General features: G+C 41.7%; 2 protein-coding genes across 4 annotated transcripts in view; one reads left to right on the top strand and one right to left on the bottom strand.

Moving 5' to 3' along the window:
• Positions 1-5394: 5394 nt before the first annotated feature.
• dgke (diacylglycerol kinase, epsilon) overlaps positions 5395-18990 on the bottom strand; it is a 36899-nt gene continuing 23303 nt past the window's right edge. The window contains exon 12 of the transcript XR_014595757.1: positions 5395-5449. The gene's annotated coding sequence lies outside the window, so the exon portion shown is untranslated. The remainder of the gene's footprint in view (positions 5450-18990) is intronic.
• trim25 (tripartite motif containing 25) lies at positions 7801-16301 on the top strand. 3 transcript variants are annotated; one of them, XM_083977829.1, is made up of 11 exons: positions 7801-7900; positions 8212-8830; positions 9466-9561; positions 12510-12743; positions 13297-13465; positions 13573-13599; positions 13789-13839; positions 13945-14040; positions 14778-14909; positions 15053-15112; positions 15206-16301. In XM_083977829.1, the coding sequence occupies exons 2-11, from the start codon at positions 8231-8233 to the stop codon at positions 15736-15738; spliced, it is 1998 nt and encodes a 665-aa protein (XP_083833955.1). In that variant the 5' UTR covers positions 7801-7900; positions 8212-8230; the 3' UTR covers positions 15739-16301. The 3 variants fall into 3 exon arrangements, with proteins under 3 accessions (XP_083833955.1, XP_083833957.1, XP_083833956.1); XM_083977830.1 differs by having other exon boundaries at positions 7832-7919; XM_083977831.1 differs by lacking the exon at positions 13573-13599.

The following is an 18990-nucleotide window of genomic DNA, read 5'->3' as shown; positions in this document are numbered from 1 at the left end:
TTGCAGAAGCTTATTGAAACGATGTCACAGCAAATGCGTGCTGTAAACAAAGCTAAAAGCAGCCCAACAAAATATGAAGGGGTGACTTTTTTTTTGGACGGGCTGTGTATTCTTTACATTGAAATAATACTTTTACTGCTTCATGCACTCACACGAATCACAACTGAAGTAGAAAAAGAATATTTAGATGACAAAGACATTCTATGGAACGTGACACACAGTTGGTAGATTCTGACTTAGGACTGAATTGCTTCAGTTCATCTGCAGACTCCACACTGTTAACATCAGATGTTCATGTCATTTGTCGAGGAGAAGCGCTCGTCATTTAAAGACACGGAATATCAATTGCAAGTGAACTGAACCGTCAGTGAAGGCAGCAGGTGGGTGCTCAAATGACTAGTTTATTTGATGGGAATCAGTTGAGTTGTTTTCAAGTGTAGACTGTGGTTAACTAATTAATTACTCAGCAGTTACTGTAGTTTGAGGAAGTTGTAAAAGCATGTCAGTACGTGAACACACACACACACACACACACACACACACACACACACACACACACACACACACACACACACACACACATACACACACACACACACACACACACCTCTGTGATGTAACAGTTTTACTCAACACAATGACTGTGGAGAAAAGTAAAGAAACTCAGTTTACTGGAACATAGTCTATAATTATTCAGGTTCAGGACCACAATTGATTGAAACCTTATTCTATTTATATATTCAGGTGTCTGAAACAGCAACAGTTAAAAATGGAGAAGGCAGTCATTCAAAAGAAAGATAATTGGTTCAAGAAAGGTCATACGCTAATAAATAAAGTAATAAGGTGAATAAATACATGAAATATGATATGATTCAAAATATGAAAATACTGAAAGTAGCCTATATTCAACATTTTCCTGAATAAAAGTTACAATAAAATTAATTACAGTTAAAAGGCATATTTTCATGAAATCTCCATGTGCAAAGTAAATAGTAACTTAAGAAGCTCTGCTGTCTCTGTCACAGGAGCTCAGTCAGAAAGAGACAGGCTGTAGGGACACGACCACCACCAGCGGTAAAGAGGATGGATCTCCTTGAAGAATTAGAGCTAATTATTGCAGGGATAGACTGGGAGGAAGTGGTTGAAAATACACCCAACCCTCCATCTCCCCCTCTTGAGTTTAACACAAACTCCGAGCCTACGCAGTCAGGTGACCCGGGCAGGCAGGCAGGTGCTCACAGCCAGGGACAGGTAGGTTAGAGATGTATCAGTCAGAATACCAACACCTGAGTCAGAACACATTCATCACTGGTTGAAGCTGAATGTGTTGAGCCATGCAACAGAACTATAAGGCTCTGATGATCAATTAGTGATTCAGTCATAATTCAAAATTCATGTTTGAATGTGAGACTATTCAAACATCTATGAGGCCAAAAGAGAGAGAGACTGTTGGTTTATGTGTTGGAGCAGTCATGGGCAAACCAAAGTTGCTGTACAGGAGGGAAAACAGTCCATGTACAGGGTGGGTGGAGTCTCCCATGATGCAGGTTGCTCTGTCCCTGCATCGGTTGGTGAAGATGTCTGAGAGGGCAGGTAAACTGCATCTGATGGTCCTCTGATGTAAATTGAATGTGAGTTTTCTTTTACTTTGAAGCACATTGCGCTTCCACATGGAATGAAATGTGCTATATAAATATAGGTTGCTTGCTTGCTTGCTTACATGTGAACACATGCCCCTCATAAAAATCACATTAGTGATCTTCCAGCATTGCCATCCATTGCTAGCAGGGCCGGCCGCTGGCATAAACACTCTATGCGGTTGTTTAGGGCCACAGCCGTTAGGTGGGGGGCCACATGATCAGAAAGGTACCGGGGTTCATCAAGTCATTTAAACATCCTGAGGTCTGCACGTGCACGCTATGAGCTTTATATGTAATTTGAAGTCAATAATCAGCTTCTTTTATCTCACATTTGAGACATTTGGTGAAAATAGAATGGCAGAATGACAACATTTGTGCTCAAAAAGCAATCTTACAAAATTTCATTTTAGACTTGTTTTCTACACTTATCTATTATTACTGTATTCATATCCTATTTCAAGCACCAAAATAGTTCATTCTCATGACTGAAGAAGTGTTTTCACAAGGGATTTGAAATTTTTCAAAAAGCAGACCTCAAATTTCCAGCATTTGGCCTAAATTATTTCTTTATACAGTGTTCTAGGGCAAATTGGCCTCAGTGTGCTTACAGCGGAGGTTCTAATATTTCCCAGCTGAGATCTGCAAGTCAGTAGAGATTGTTTCTACAAAGCAGAAATCACATCAACATCCTCCTGATTCACACACTGCTGTACTCAGATGTGTGTTTTGACTCCACAGGTTATTGCAACTTAAAGAGAGGGGAACCGCTGACACCTGGTGGACGACATGTGAAACAGCTGATGATGCAGCTCGTCTAATCACCTGTTGCGTGCGTGTGTGTGTGTGTGTGTGTGTGTGTGTGTGTGTGTGTGTGTGTGTGTGTGTGTGTGTGTGTGTGTCTCCAGTGTGACAACGTGCCAGTGCTCAAGCCTTCTGTTCCAACTGCTTCTCCAAGCAACGCTGATGAGTAAGTCAGCCTGATTTACTGGAAGAGCAGAACAAAGGACAGACTATCAAATCACAGCCTGCATTATATTTCACTGCCTACAGGCCTTGGGTCATGTATCTGCCATGCTCGTGACTCAGTGTTGTTGGTTGTTTGTTCTTCCCTCACATTTTGATGCAGAGCAGATCCATGTTCTCATGATGTTTCCGACATAAAAAATGAGTATGAGAGGCAGCCAGATGACGGGAGGCTATACATTAAGAAGCCACCCAACGCCTTCATGCTGTTCAGGAAGGAGCAGGCGCCAAGCGTGAATGCTGAGCTGGACATCACTGGGGCTGCTGCAAATACTGTCCTCGGAAAGAGGGTGAGTGTCTTTTGTCTGTCTGTGTTTGAGATGCTCCGAGTCACACAAACACACCGAACAGTGTTTAACACTTTTCTTCTAAAATTGTCCAAATCTTCACAGCTGTACTACCGTCATTTTTGTTCTGTTCTGTTGTGTTTGTTCACATTTTATTCAGTGTCATATGACCAGAGAACATTTCTAAATTGAAACAGAGGATTTCCACCCATTTGTGGCACAAGCATATTATGGACTATATTGGCTTTGTGTGTGTCCGTTAATGCTGTCTCGTCGTGTGCCCACAGTGGAAGAACCTGTTGAAGGAGGAGCAGGCCAAGTATTATGAACAAGCAAAACAGGAGAAGCAGCTGCACACTCAGCATTTCCCTGAGTGGTCATGCAAAAACAACTATGTAAGTACACAACACTCCAAAATAATTCATCCACATTTACATCATTGCACTAGACGCTGCAAGTATCAGTCTGATGTGTTTGTTTTCATGTCCAGGGCAAAAAGATGAAGAGAGACAGGAGGAAGGTTTGCACCATGGCTGAAGGTAAGACAAGGGGAGTCACGGTCTGTTCTCATGTCAGATGTGACAAAAACTAGATGAAATGTGACCATGTAGGAAATACTGGGTTTCAGTTATGAGGCAAACAACTTCCCCCTGAAGCAACGAATAACAGTCAAGTCACGTCACATTTTATTTATAAAGCGTCATTTAAAAACCTCAGTTGACCAAATTGCTGTATAGTTGTAAAAAACACAAAAAAACAATATAGTTAAAGGGATAGTGTTCAACATTTTGGCATATTGGCCCATAATTGCCATAATCCCTATAGTCTTTGGAGTAGGTTTGTTACCTTTAATTGTCGGTGCAAGTTATTTTTAGAACAGCGGAGCAGAGCCGCAAGCTGCTCAGAGCTACGCTACGGAGGCTAATGGTATTTCAATCAGGACAGACTAATAAGGAAAAGAGAGTCAGACTGAAAAGTTAAATTGCATTTATTGTGCGTACAAATAGGCTTTGGCGCTTAGACGCCGGGGAGTAAATCATCGTGGAGTACTGATCTATGGGTGATAGCTTGCATCTGAAGATGATGATCCCCCCCGGGCCTAGACACTGGTGGTGGTAGACTCCTAGTCGAAGATCCTGATGAAGATGGCCGGCATCAGATGGAGATGGAGAAGGGGTGGAGGTGGGCTGAGAGTTTTGCTGGATGACAGCGGGAGGAAAGCAGAGAAAGGGGACACTTTTAAATTTGACGCTAGAGACTGATTGGTAGGAGAGAGAGGAGATGACGGCCTGTGATTGGATGAATTAGGTGAAGAGGGCGGAGCGAGAAGATAGAGGGTGAGCTCGGGAGAGGCTGTGCTTAAGAGATAGTCTTCCTCTCTGAACTTTCGCTTAGCTCCATTTCTTGGTTTCCCTCATCAAACTCATCAAATACACAATCCAACAACTCCAAAACTCTCTGGTGGACAAGTTGTGACCTGCACATTCACCACACTATGAGATAATAATGGAACATTATGAGACAGAGTTGTTTTAGAGGCAAATGCAGAGACTGCTTGCCAAAAAAACCTGCCGGGAACGCACATCAGCGGTTTTGCATGAATTTACCTTGAAAACAACTCGGAACGTTCCGTTATTATCCTGGCCAATTTGCCAAAATATTTAACTATCCCTTTAATCATGGGCATTATAATAATAAATAAATAAACATACAAGGGATAGGCCACATTTTGAACCACCTGCAAACAGCGCAGTGCTGACTGGTTTAGGCCAACAAACAACGATTTACAATAGTCTAAACGTGATGTAACAAAAGTATGAAATACTCTCTCAAAATCGCTTCTTGGGAGACATGCCTTTGCTCTTGCTAACAGTCTTAGCTGAAAGAAGCTTGTTTTGACTATAGTGCTTATCTGCGTATCAAACCTAAAGTCAATGTCTAAAATAACACCAAGGTTCCTTGGAGAAGGATGAAAATGAGACTTAAAGCAGAAGTAAGCGATCCGGTCGTTTTGGCTAATGCTGCGTTCCAGGCAGGCTTTTGAAACCGTAAATTACAGCTTCAAGTCACAACTTACGACTTTGTAGCGTTCCAGGCAACCCACTCGTGTTTTTCCGACCTGTTTTACCGGTGAAAGTCACTATAACGGCCACTCGTAACTTCCGACCCAACTTCCAACTCGTACCAGATCGAACTGGTACGACTTCACAGGTCGGTAAAACACGAGTTACGGGCTGCCTTGAACGCACCATAACAGTCCTCGTCCCTACGTCACCACATTCACGGCGTCCCTTGGCTGCACACACAGCCCTGCATGCCGTTCTCTCTCCTCATTGGATAAAAACTGTAGGATACGAGAAATGTTTTCTCCTCGGCTCAGAGCAGAGCAGAGGGACTGACAGACCCGTGATTCAGACCAAACACTCTATGTAAGTGATTGCTGTCGGAAGATATAACTATTTAAGACTTATATTAACACAAATATATCACTTACTTCTGCTTTAAGGATGCCAATGGCGCTGTCGTAGCCATCTAGGAGAATAACAGTGACATTCAGCACTTCCTTTTAACTTAGGCTGAAAGGTTCAGGGTTTATCTTTGCAAACAAAGAAATTTGAACATTAGAAACAACATTAGAAATTCTTGGTATCAAAAACGTTTTAGCAGCATGCACCTTTAAAGTCTCAGTGAATTGATTGGTGTTTGGTTTGTTTGTGCTGCAGCGTCAGTATCTGGACCTGAGGAGGCCACAGAGCAGGTGATGAATGTGCGTTTGCGCCCATTGAGAGCAGCAGTGAGGAAGCTTTCTGCCGCCCTGAAACCCCACACACACACAGCGGAGAATCCACTCACACACACAGGGTTGGTGGAGGCTCCTCACGAGGACATCCCAGCAACCGTTCATGTGCTTGGCTCAGACGACCCGCCACAGACGTCTGAACATCTCCCACTGTGCGCCGCGTCCTGTGAACAGCTGCCCCACCCAGCCAGCATGGAAGATGAGGAGACACTCCTGACAGAGAAGCTTGCACATAAAGTCCCAACACTGCACACCTTCAGCATCTCTCCTCTTTACTTCTACTATATGGACTGAAGACCCCACCCCCTCCCACTCCCCCTGTGTCTCATAATGTGAGCAATAACAGTGTTGTGAGAGAGGGTTCCTCAATAAACACTGTGTGGTCAATCATTTGTATTCACAGTGAGAAAAGTCACAGACACAAATTACCTTAGACTTGGGGAAATGTTTTAATTGATATAGCGACAAATGAATCACCTCAAAAACACAGCCTTTGTAAAAAAAAAAAAAAAAAAAGAAAGAAAAAAGAAAAAAAAAAAGTATTTTTATGTTTCCACTGTTGGTGGGTCATTTGTAAACCAAGCAGAGACGCGTAAAGAACCCTCCAGGTTTTCATTGTGTGCAGCTGCAGTGGAAAATGTTGCTGTTGTACCTATGTAAAAGTGCTGCTCTGAAAGTGGCTTCATGTGAAGGGAAGTTGGAGGTGTCACAGATAAAAGCAGATGCTTTACAGGTGCATGTCAATAAATTAGGCCATCATGGAAAAGTTCATTTATTTTAGTATTTCAATTCAAATAGTGAAACTCATACTACTCACAAAAAGTTAGGGATATTGGGCTTTTGGATGAAATTTCAGAATGCACCTAAAATGCACTCTAACCTGAACTTCATGTGACCGTCTCTAAGCTTTTGAATGCACATGTCCAACTGCTCAGTGTTTCAGTATAACAACATAACATGTTGTTTGTGATTAACCACAAACATCACAACAAGTGTCTGATCCATGAATGAATCAACCACTAAATGTTCTGCTTCAATGACAGTTTGTATTGAAACAGTCCTCTTCATCCTGCTGTTCACATTCTGACATCATGAGACCAAAACCACACCTGTATAACAGCCCATCAACAGCACATGGACATGTGGAGGCTTCAGACGATAGGATGTTGTCAGAGGGAAGTGTCCACTGAGCTCAGTGTCATCAGCAGGTTGGACAGAAGACAGACAAGTGGACGTCCTATTGACATTATGGACATGTTTTGTTGCTTCTTTCAATACAGTGTTTGAGATGAAGAAATTACCTATTTCTACTTAAATTACCTACTTTCATCAGCATAGCATGACCTTTTTACATTTCCCATAAATTTCACCCTAAGGTTGAATATCCCTAACTTTTTGTGATGCATGTATTATATAGATTCATTACAAACAGACATGACAAAAATTTAAATTTGAAATCTTTAAGTCTTTTAATTGTAATGATTATGGCTTAATGAAAACCCAAAATTCTGTAAATCAAGCAATTAGAATAATAGTGAAAATGTTCACTATTATAACCTAATGATGTCACACTTTTTAACACCTGCAATGGTTTCCTGACTATCATGCTGCTGACCTAGTTGTGTTCTTCTAATTTAATGAGATTTGAATGAAAAATTAATGTAATCAATGTTTGTGCTCAACAGCTGTTTGTAGGTTCAGTAATTAGCTTCATTCAAAGTCACGCGCTTCTGTCTCGCGGACATGATAGAGTACAGGTTCACCTGAGGTAGCAAACTCACAACTTGTGGAAGAAACCACTAGGTAAAGGGGGCGAGGTGTGTGTGTGTGTGTATTGTTTTTTGAAGTGCGTTTTGTGGCATGCTTTGACGAATACGTTTAACTCCTAATATAAATTATCCTCACATTACACAACATTAAATTACTGGTCATAAATCTAAATCAAATAGCTAGAATATATAAATCCAGATATCAAACATTCAGGGAGACACGCCCCCTGCTGGGACTGGACATGACCCCTATGGACATGACGCGTCCGGTGACAAACTCTTGATATCAACTCAATCGCTTCCCGGAGCAGAGACAGGTCACCCGGCAACGCTGAGTTGGAGTGTTTCACCTCGTATTTACCGTACGCTCGAGGACTTAAGGTATTGTGGGACATTTATGGTGAATATATTTTAACCTTTTACCGACAGAAACCCTGCCTCGTCTATTGAAATGCATGAATCTTTGATTTGAACGTCAGTCTCGTGCGTCGCGCTCAAATCTTTTGAAACGTTTGTTTACATTGTACACTGTCACTGGCATTACTGTCATTATCACTGCTGTTTTGTCAATATCATACGTCAGACTTAATTAAACCGTCGACATATGCATGACATCTCACTTTGCGGAGGAAGAGAAACTCTAGTTTCGTTTTCGTGCACTTCACCAGTTAAGTTTCGTTTCTCCCTCGCAGCCTCGCCTCAGCTCTCATCATGGCCGAAACGGAGGAGAGTCAGTTTTCTCTGATGAGTCTGGAGGAAGAGCTGACCTGCAGCATCTGTCTGAGCACCTTTGACTGTCCGGTCACCACCCCCTGCGGACACAACTTCTGTCAGGACTGTCTGCTCGCTACCTGGAAGGAGACGTACAGCTGTCCTCAGTGTCGGACCCACTTCCCCACCAAACCGGAGCTGAAGAAAAACACGGTCCTCAGCACTGTGGTGCAGACCTTCTCCCTGAGGTCGAACAAGAGAGATGCGAGCCAGAGGAGTGAGGAGAAGAAGAAAGCCGAGGAGAAGAAAGTCATCCGCTGTGACATGTGTATGGATGCGGAGGCGTCCCAGACCTGCCTCACCTGCATGGCCTCCTACTGTGAGGAGCACCTGCGTCCCCACCGGGAGAATCCTAATTTCCGTCTCCACCAGCTGACCGCCGTGGTCAGTGACCTGCTGGAGCGCATCTGTCCGGACCACGCCAAGCTGATGGAGCTGTTCTGCAGCGACCACGGCCGTCCGATCTGCAGCTTCTGCCTCCAACATGTGCACAAAGGCTGCTCCTTCATCTCCCCCGAGGAGCAGAGGAGACAGAAAGAGGTGTGTGTTGTGTTTTATTGAGCTGCCCTTCATCAGACATGAACCAGTGAGGACAGGTCATGTGATTAACAATGGTGCAGGACAAAAAATGCATCTTAGGAAAACCTGCATGCAGATGTACACACAATATGTATACACATTCCATTTATACAAAGGGACATATTTTATACATAGAAAGCAAATACATACAGACATAACATTGATTCCAGTGTTACCAATTTCTTTTGCATTGCAATTTGCCTGCAATGTGTGTAAAAAAAAAAAAAAAGCCAAACCAAGTGTGTCTGCTGTTCCCAAACTAGGTAGGCTTCATTATTGTGAGATCTACCAACGACTATTTGTCCAAATTGCTGACACAAATGGTTTCCACATGCAATATGTTTACTTGTGTCTGTGACTTGTGCACTTGTGTCTGAGTCCATGGGGCCATTTTTTTTTTTTATAGCGGTGATTTAGAAATTCTACTAGTGAGGACTCGGGCAGGCTTAATAAAGGTTTGATACACTTAATGTGACAAATGCATATTAAGCTCAAAGTTTACAGGAATCCTAGTAATATGTGGAAAATAGACCATGACTCAGCCAACTGGGTGTGTGCCTCTATTGGAATTAACTGTGTCATGTTTCTCTGTTCAGTCTGACCTGAGGAACCAGTTGGGTTTGCTGGATGGGAAGATCATGAAAAATGAGAATGTGTTCAGTCAGATGAGAGAGGCGCAGAACAAGTTGAAGGTAAGTTTGTTTTGAAATGCTCTGTACTTTAATCCAAACAAACAGCTACTAGTGGGGACCAGCGCCCTTGAAGCCCGGAGACAAACATGATTGCATAAAGTCTACATGTACTATGAGATGGAGTCTGATGCCAGGGAGGAGCCCCCTAAAAGCTTTTAGATAAGTGGCTGAATGCATCTGTGGCTGAACATGCTCTTAAGCCGCCTCCACTGCTCTTTTGTTTACATCTCCATCAACGCTGTCCAGTATCATCCCCACCACACAACTTGCCCTCCTCACTAGCTTCTTGCAGTGTTTTGCTGCTACAAGTCTGAGTGCCACCACAGCACACAACAGAACACTCGCCACTACAGACTGGTAGAGCATCCACAGCAGCCTAGCGCTCACTTCGAGGAAAAGTAATCAATCAATCAATCAATCAATCAATCAATCAATCAATCAATCAATCAATCAATCAGTCAGACTTTAAAGCACTTCTCATACAAATGAAATGTAGTACAAAGTGCTTCACACCATGAAAGCTGACACAACAAAAGCAAAATTAAAACCCAAAGTTACACAACTACACACACACACTTTCATATATAGTTTGAAAGAAGGCAACTGAAGCGCTATCTTACCCTTAAAGGGATAGTTCAACATTTTGGCAAATTGGCCCATTGCCATAATCGCTATAGTCATAGCAGTAGGTTCGATACCTTTAATTGTCGGTGCAAGCTATTTTTAGAACGGAGGAGCGGAGCGGCAGGCTGCTCAGAGCTACGCTATGGAGGCTAAAGGAATTACTTGGTTTCCCTCATCAAACTCATCAAATACAAAATCCCAAAACTCCAAAACGCTTTCGTGGACAAGTTGTGACCTGCACATTCACCACGCTATGAGATAATAACGGAACGTTACGAAACAGAGCAGTTTTCGAGGTAAATACAGAGTCTGCTTGCTGAAAAACTGTCCCTGAACGCGACGCGCATCAGCGGTTTTGCATGAATTTACCTCTAAAACAACTCTGTCTCGTAACGTTCCATTATTATCTCATAGCGTGATGATTGTGCAGCTCACAACTTGTCCACGACAGCGTTTTGGAGTTGTTGGGTTGTGTATTTGATGAGTTTGATGAGGAAAACCAAGAAATTCCTTTAGCCTCCATAGCGTAGCTCTGAGCAGCCTGCCGCTCCGCTCCTCCGTTCTAAAAATAGCTTACACCGACAATTAAAGGTAACGAACCTACTGCTATGACTATAGCGATTATGGCAATGGGCCAATTTGCCAAAATGTTGAACTATCCCTTTAACAATTTGCTGTGAGGAAACACCAGAGACTGGATAAAACCAAATGAATAAAAGTAACTAAAAGTTAGCATAAGTAAATAACATAATAAAGATAACTAAAACTATACGATAAATAGGTTAAGACTAAAAAATAAACGATAAAAATCGATAAATAAAAGGATAGGAAAAATAGTAAAAATCAAAAGTATAAATCAAAAGCCAGGCTAAAAAGTTGTGTCTTAAGTTTGTTCTTAAAAATGTCCACATTTGCAGCTGCTCTCAGGTCTTCAGGAAGGCTGTTCCACAGTCGTGGGCCGTAATAACAAGTTCTGACTTTAGGTATTAATAAGGTCTCTATCTGAAGACCTGAGAGTTCTGGATGGCTCATAAGTTAAAATCAAATCTGATAGATAAGGACTAAGACCATTAAGAGCTTTAAAAACCAATAAAAGAATCTTAAAAGTCGATCCTGGAGTATACAGGTAGCCAATGCAGGGACTTAGTTAACACATGCAGATGAGTTTTGGAGTAGTTGTAATGGTGCAATATTCTTTTTAGGAAGACCAAAAAAGAAGAGCATTGCAAATCCTACAAGTAATGAAAGCATGATGGATTAGTGTCTCTGTGTTGGCTTGTGATAGCCTGGCTCTCGCCAGACCCTTGTAGTTCCGCAAAGCTCCACCAGAGGCGCTACGCTCAGCTTCACACAAGGGTCTGGACTCGAGGCCAATGCAAACTTCTTCCCCGGAGCAAAAAATAATGAACCAATCAGGATCGCCGGGCGGGACTTTCTGAGGTGTGACGTAGCGCTGAAGCGACTGTTTGAGTCAAACAACAATGGCGGCTCGCAGTGAGGAGTCGTGCGTTGGCATTGATTCTGCTATTTCAACTGTTTTGTCGAATCTATCGAATATTAATTCTTTGAAAGATGAACAGAGAACGGTTTTGAAGGCATTTATTGGTGGCAAGGATGTTTTCAAGATAACGGACAAGTGGTTTATCCAATCACATACAAGATTTTTTTTACAAGGCCCCGCCTTCTGAAATGAATCGCCTATGGAGCAGTCCCAGACCCTTGTGTGGAGCTCAGCGTAGCTTTGCGGAACTACAAGGGTCTGGCGAGAGTCAGGCTAGGCTTGTGACAGAAATGGACGCATTTTGGCAATATTTTTAAGATGATAAAAACCGTTCTTACTAATATGTCTGATGTGGTGTTCAAAGGTTAAGTTTGAGTCGAAGACCACACCTAGGTTCTTAACATTCTCTGATTGGTTAAGTGTTATGGTGTACTTTGGAGTGCTGTGGTTTCACAGTTGAGCCTATCTGTAGACTTTGATAGAAAGACATCTGGTAGATTTTGCAGGAGCCAAGAAAGTTTTCAGCAGGGACATTTGCAATGTGCAGCCACTGTGCATGAGGTTGCTTCATCCTGGCTGCTGAGACATGCTGAGACTAGGGCTGGGGGGGGTGTATACTGTATGTAACACATTGTCATATGTACAGTAACAGGTTGTCTTGTCATATAAATAAAACTCAAGTTTTGTTTAAGTTAAACATTTTGAAGCCATCCTCATCACCAATTGAGGTTTGCTTAACATTTAAAACAACATTGTACTTTTATAGATTTCCTCTGTGTTCACTTGACTCATTAATGTTGAGTTCATGGATCTTCTCCACTAGGACTCTGCCACCAACAGGAAGAAAGCTGTGGCAGCTGACTACCAGCAGATGCGCGACATGTTGACTCGAGATGAGCAGAATGCTCTGATTGCAGTGGATCGAGAGTTGGAGAGTGGCCAGACCAGACTAAGGACTCTCATGAAGAAGTTCACTGACAACATAGACAACATGAGTAAAGCTAAAGAAGATATCCACAGTCTTCTCAGTCAGTCCCAAACACTGGCCTTCCTACAGGTGAGACAGCCTAATTAGCACTCGGATCAGGCCATACTCTCAAAACAACTCAAGATATTTGTTTTGCTTGTGTACTAAGTGTCCTGAACCTTAAAGTAAAATCAATAAGCTCAGTTTACTCTAAAATTCATATGTGGCAGGCATCTTCAGCTCTTTTCACATAGGACGCAGTGTTTTCCATGTGCGCCATGGGGTACAGCGCAATACTGCACTCCAATGTTGCTGGGTGACCGAAACGGCAACAGGAAGTGTTTCTTTCCCCCTATGCCTGTGTAGTGAATATCCATGCCCTATGCATCTGACAAATAAGCCGGAGAAAATCATTTGTTCAATCCTTATTGAATTGAAAGCTTTTGATTATGAATTCAGTTAATTTTTTAATTGACTTTTTAATTTAATATTTGCAGGTCTGCTGGAAAAAAATAATATTTTTTTAAAGGTTGAAACAGTATATTCCTAAAACAACTTTATTAATTATTCCAGTGAGAGATAAATTACCATTTTTGCCATATTCCACATTATAAAATGGTACGGCTTGTTCCTCCCCTTACAGGCATCATTCACCCTGCCCCAAGCTATATCCTTCGAGCCTTACACCCCTCGAATCACCCTGGACTCCAAGAAGGTGTTGGCAACACAGATGTCTGCTGCTGCCCTGAAGGATTACCTGGCAGAAGTCTTAAAACAGCCTGTTGAGGCCAGAGTGCCAATGATCAAACAAGGTGAATATTTACTATATATACACATTTATCTATCAAGCAGATGTTTTAGAAGCTGCCGATTCTTCAAGAAGGTAAAGTGAAGTCAATAATATTCACTTTTGTTGCAGAAAGTATCACTGGCACTAACACATCTGGTGAGTCTGTGTCATGTGTGGATTTGTGCAAATACAAATCTAATCAATAGCTATGGACAAATGAACTCATATTCCTGTAATCGGTGCTGGATCGGTGTTGGGTGGAGATGATTGGGGTTATTGTTTTAAGTAAGAAAATAAAGATAAAAAAGAAAAAGATGACTAGATGACTGTATCGCATGTTCTCAGGTGAAAGAGGAGCTGCCTTCGGATTTGGACCTGGACCTCACCAGGAATCTGGTATGTTAATTTTTCCAGCACACATGCTTTGTGATGTGTATCAAAAAAATAAAACCAATTTAAAGGTGATGATGGTGGAAGAATAAAATGCTGGTCCTGTTTCAGAGTCACAATACCCTCCAGGGAATCCCAGATTTCCCAGGTCTCACAGTCCAGGTCCAGGTTCCCAACCCAAAGCAGGCCCAAAGAAGAGACCTCCAAGTAAGAAAAAGTCCAGTTTTTAAGATAAATTGACCAGTTTATTAGGTAGATCGGATTGAAACTAATGCACACAATACATCCCATATTCACAAAGTTTAGAATCTTCACTTTTTTTTTTTTTTTTTTTCATCGAGCACTTAAAGCAGAAGTAAGTGGTCCGGTCGTTTTCGCTAATGCTGCGTTCCAGGCAGGCTTTTGAAATCGTAAATTACAGCTTCAAGTCACAACTTACGACTTTGTAGCGTTTCAGGCAACCCACTCGTGTTTTTCCGACCTGTTTTACCGGTGAAAGTCACTATAACGGCCACTCGTAACTTCCGACCGGTGAACTCGTACCAGATCGAACTGGTACGACTTCACGGTCGGAAAAATACGAGTTTCCTTGAACGCACCATAACAGTCCTCGTCCCTACGTCACCACATTCACGGCGTCCCTTGGCTGCACACACAGCCCTGCATGCCGTTCTCTCTCTTTTTGTTTTTTTAAATAAGCAAAATTGAAATAAAAACTAAAAAGGCATCTCTAGTTATACGTTAAGTTTAGTTACCTTTATTTAAACTCGTAAGTACACTTATGCAAGCCTCATTTACAGTGCAGACGAGAATACAAAGCAAAACAAACGAAATACAGAACAGATATACACAATAAAATACAGTAAAAGTATTAGGTACTTGCAGGCCTTAACAGCTCTGAATCTTTATATCAGCAATAAAACAACCACATTTTTTTCTTTTAGAACAAACCAAGAAACCTCCACAATCAGCTGAAGAAAAGCTGAGACAAAAAATCCAGTCAATGGAAAACCTCCTGGATATAAGTGACAGTACCAGAGGCTGTCCTCCAGCAGGTGAACCCAACCAGAGACCTGGTACAGTACATCTTTCCTGAGGGATCTACAAAACATACAGTTTTTTCACATACGCAGCAGCACTCCACATGACCTCTGGATGTGTTTCTTAATCTATTGCATCCCTCTGCTGTCAAATGACTGTTTGCCTTGATGTGTTGCAGAAACGACAGATATTCCTCCAGACATAACATCTGCTGAAAAAAGAAGTGAGCTTCTGAAATGTAAGTGCTGGAGTGAAGGAGATCTTTCTCTCATGTGAGTAATGTGAAGTAGCCACTTGGTTTGTTATTTGAATGGTCTTTCCTTGCTTTTAGATGGCACAGTGCTCTGTTTTGATCCAAGGACCGCCCACAAGCGAATTGCACTGAGTGAGGAGTTCAAAAAGGCGTCTGTGGCAGAGGATCACGTCAACTACCCCGACTCACCTGAGCGATTTGCTGTCTGCTCCCAGGTGCTCACCTCTAAGGGGTTCGCTAGTGGGCGCCACTACTGGGAAGTCCGACTGAGCAGCAACAACTTTATTGGTATTGGCTTAGCGTACGGTAGCATCGACCGCAAGGGTCCCACCAGTCGTCTGGGCCGCAACGCCCAGTCCTGGTGTGTCGAGTGGTTCAACGTCAAGCTGTCAGCTTGGCATAACAGCAGTGAGACCGTGCTGGCCAATCCAAATCCAAAGCGTGTAGGTGTGCTGTTGGATTGTGATGGGGGCATGGCCACGTTCTATAATGTGGCAGACAGAGCGTACCCGTTCCACTCCTTTGTGTTTCCCTTTACTGAGGCAGTGTATCCAGCTTTCTGGATTTTCTCAAGTGGCTCATCCGTTTCTTTGTGCAAGCTGCAGTCATGAAGAGCATAGTATGTACATACAATATCCAGACATAGATGCACACTGCATGCACTCTAACCAAAAAAAGAAGGCGGCTAAATAAAAATATAAGTACTCAGACAGCACTGCAATAACTCAAATATCTTACCGAGAATATTTGTCTTATTTATAGTCAAAACAAATCGCATTATACTTAAAATAAAAAAACATGCTTTCACTGGCAGATTTTTCTACTCTTTCAAGTGAAAATTTGTTGGAAACAAGTGAAAATTATCTGAAAACAAGTTAATTTTCAAGGTAATGAGTCTTATTTTAAGTGAGATTAGTTTTTATTAGAAATTAGACATTTTGAGACGAGGCAAGACAAATATTTTTGGAAAGATTTTGAGTTTTTGCAGTGAGCTTGGAATGCTGCAGGTGAAATGGATATTAATAGCCTTACATACAGTAGCTATTGCGATGAGCTTTTCCCTTTACTTACTATGATTTACAGCAGCTGAATTTGTGGATATGCAATACAACAACAAAAATGAAAATGGCATGAGCATCTGCCATAGCAGGTGTCTCAAAACGCCAGAGAAAACAAATAACGTACATAAACTGCATCCAAAGTGACTGTGATGCACATGTTATAACAGCACACACAATGGTGTGTCCTGTCCTACCAAGCTATAGGGCTGGGTGATGCAGCAAATGATGGCACAGTAAATTGTAATGCATCACAGTACGAGTCATATATGGTGATTGTGAAAATGATTGATGGACTGTGAACAGTATAAATTCTTATAAACGCTCCATGTGAATATCCTCGTGGTTGTGGAGCTGCTGAACCTTCCATCAATCCAAACTCTGAAACATAAACAGTCAGTCACTCTTCTAAAGCGTACAGTGTATTGAAGCATCTCATTGTCCTATCATCTTCACACATTCATTCCACCATATAAGTCAGTGAATGTATGACCTGTTTGTATCACCCAGCCCTAAATGCTCCTTAACTCTCTGACTGGTTCAGCTCATGAGAACAGATGTCACATAGACTCTGTATCAAATTCTGACAGTCCGTTTTGGTTGGTTGTTTTCTTTTCTTTTACTTTCTTGGCCCTTTGCCAGTATTGGTTGAGTTAGAGCCAGGAAATAATGGGGAGAGTGGAAGGGATAATGTTCAGCAATGATCCTAGGCCAGATTTCCACCTGGGATGAGATGCTCGGATGGTATAGCCCATAGAAATAAAAAAGCTGTACCGTTTTATGTGTGGAACGGCATAATTAAACCAAGAGGCCATCAGAATACTCTGTTGACTTTTCGTTCGGTAGTTCAAAGGTAGTCATTTGAACTGCACCGTAGCACAGGGGTAAATTATTTGTTGGTTGATACAAAGTTTACCCTGGCCTGCAAGACGTGTTTGCTGAAGCACACTGGTTATATGAGACACCGTGGCTCAGTTCTTAATGTGGTACCACTGGAGTCAATTTACCATTTGATGGTTGGTCACTGTGCACTGCATGCTGATCACTCTCAGTCAGATGCAACCTGAGCGTGTGTCTTACAGGTGCTAAAAGAGGTGAAATGACAAACAATATGGTTGTCAAGCAGTAGAGGTCTGTCTGTGCAACACAGTACATAACACATCAACAGCCAGGTGTCTTTGTCCTAATGACAAAGGTAACCTCAGTTTGCATTATGAGACACAGAGGACACTGTTGTCCAGAGGACCTCACTGATAAACTGGTATTGTTTCAGGCATTGTTACAACTGCTGTATCTCTTGCAAAGCATTTCTGCCAGTGCACTTCATGTATGGGCCATTTTTGTATCGGGTAAAGCACAGTGCATAATGGAATATGAAGCCTGGACCTGTACAGTGAAATCTACTGTGTTTATTACATGCCGTTCCTCCTCTTCATTGATGAATTTTGGTTTGGTTCGAAGGGTTTTCCAAACTATAAATCATTTCTTAATTCCTGATATTGTGTTGACACTTGTTTAACATAGTATTGGTGTCTGTGCTTAGTAATGAGGGGGTTATGTTTTAATGCAACATTTGACTTTCTTGATCATTGCTTCTGTTTTGATAGTAATATGTTTCCTTGACCAACTGCAGACTTGAGTGGCTCATGTTGCTTGTACAGCACTGACCTTCTTGTAGTAGTAGAAATCTGTTCCATTAGTCTTCGCATCGCTTATTGTCTCGTGGATTGGATTTTAGTCAAACTGCTATTTGTTGCTATTTGATTCGTTGTTAGTCAGTGTATGGGTCAAATTTGTAAAATAAAATGATTGAAATTAATTAATTCCTGTATTGTGTTTAATTTAATGATCTGTATTACAAATTAACCAATTATGTCTATTTAAACACGTTATTAGGGTCCGGGCAGCTAAGCTGCCAGGACACTATTGTATTCCGAGGAATTCTTCTTCTTCTTTCTTCTTCTTCCGAGGAAATCATACTTCCCATGGACGAAAACTCACCAAACTTTACAGAAATGTCCGACCCCATCCCATATGCCATATATAGGACATACAGTATGCCCCCCCCCACTCCTAGGGGGGGGACACAATAAGCATTTAAATTAAAAAAACTTTACCAAACCAACGGTACATGCTACAGTTTTGCAACTTTCACCAAAATGTTGCCCCAATACTGCTGAAACTTCTTACAAATTACATAACAAATTATGAAGTCCATCACTCTGTTTTTTTTCAATAACTCTAAAACGTATTAACCCTATCTCCTCCCACAATTTTTGCTCAATTGACACCAAACTTGCTAGAGAGCATTTTCAGACTGTCCTCCACAAAATTTGTTTTTCGGATTTTTGATTAATCAAAAATTGAGCCTACAGTGCATGAAAACGTTTGACTGTAAACACTACTGTAAACATATATCATCCAATTCTTGCTAAATACATTTTCAATCTTCCTGAAAAAATGACAACATCTTGGAGTCGTGGTTGATGAAGTTTGGCAAATATCAGAATTTTATCTCAAAAACTTAATTTTCTAGAACATTTTGAATTCTGCTCTCATGGGAACAACTGCAGTCAATCTAAGAGTGGTAAAAACAAATCACCAACATTCCCATGCTGCCAAGATGCAATTTATGTATGATCAGATTTTTGTTTAGTTAACAGAATTTCTGACATTTTGACCATTTTTTAAATCTGCCTTGACAACAGCTGCCCAGGCACTGACTCCCTGAGTCAATAAATGAAGCTACACAGCATTTCTATCTACCAGATAATTAGCTCAGTGAGTTAAGAGATGGTTCTTGAT

Source organism: Trachurus trachurus, assembly GCF_905171665.1.
Source record: "Trachurus trachurus genome assembly, chromosome: 1".
Lineage (NCBI taxonomy): Eukaryota > Metazoa > Chordata > Actinopteri > Carangiformes > Carangidae > Trachurus > Trachurus trachurus.
Note: the sequence above shows the minus strand (reverse complement) of the source record. Positions and strands in the feature narration are given on the sequence as shown.

Bases quoted from the DNA above. Each gene is read 5' to 3' on its own strand.
- trim25 (XM_083977829.1), top strand. From the start codon at position 8,231: ATGGCCGAAACGGAGGAGAGTCAGTTTTCTCTGATGAGTCTGGAGGAA. The intron at 12,744-13,296 runs GTGAGACAGCCT...CTCCCCTTACAG, and splicing joins AAACACTGGCCTTCCTACAG to GCATCATTCACCCTGCCCCA. The intron at 13,840-13,944 runs GTATGTTAATTT...GTCCTGTTTCAG, and splicing joins TGGACCTCACCAGGAATCTG to AGTCACAATACCCTCCAGGG.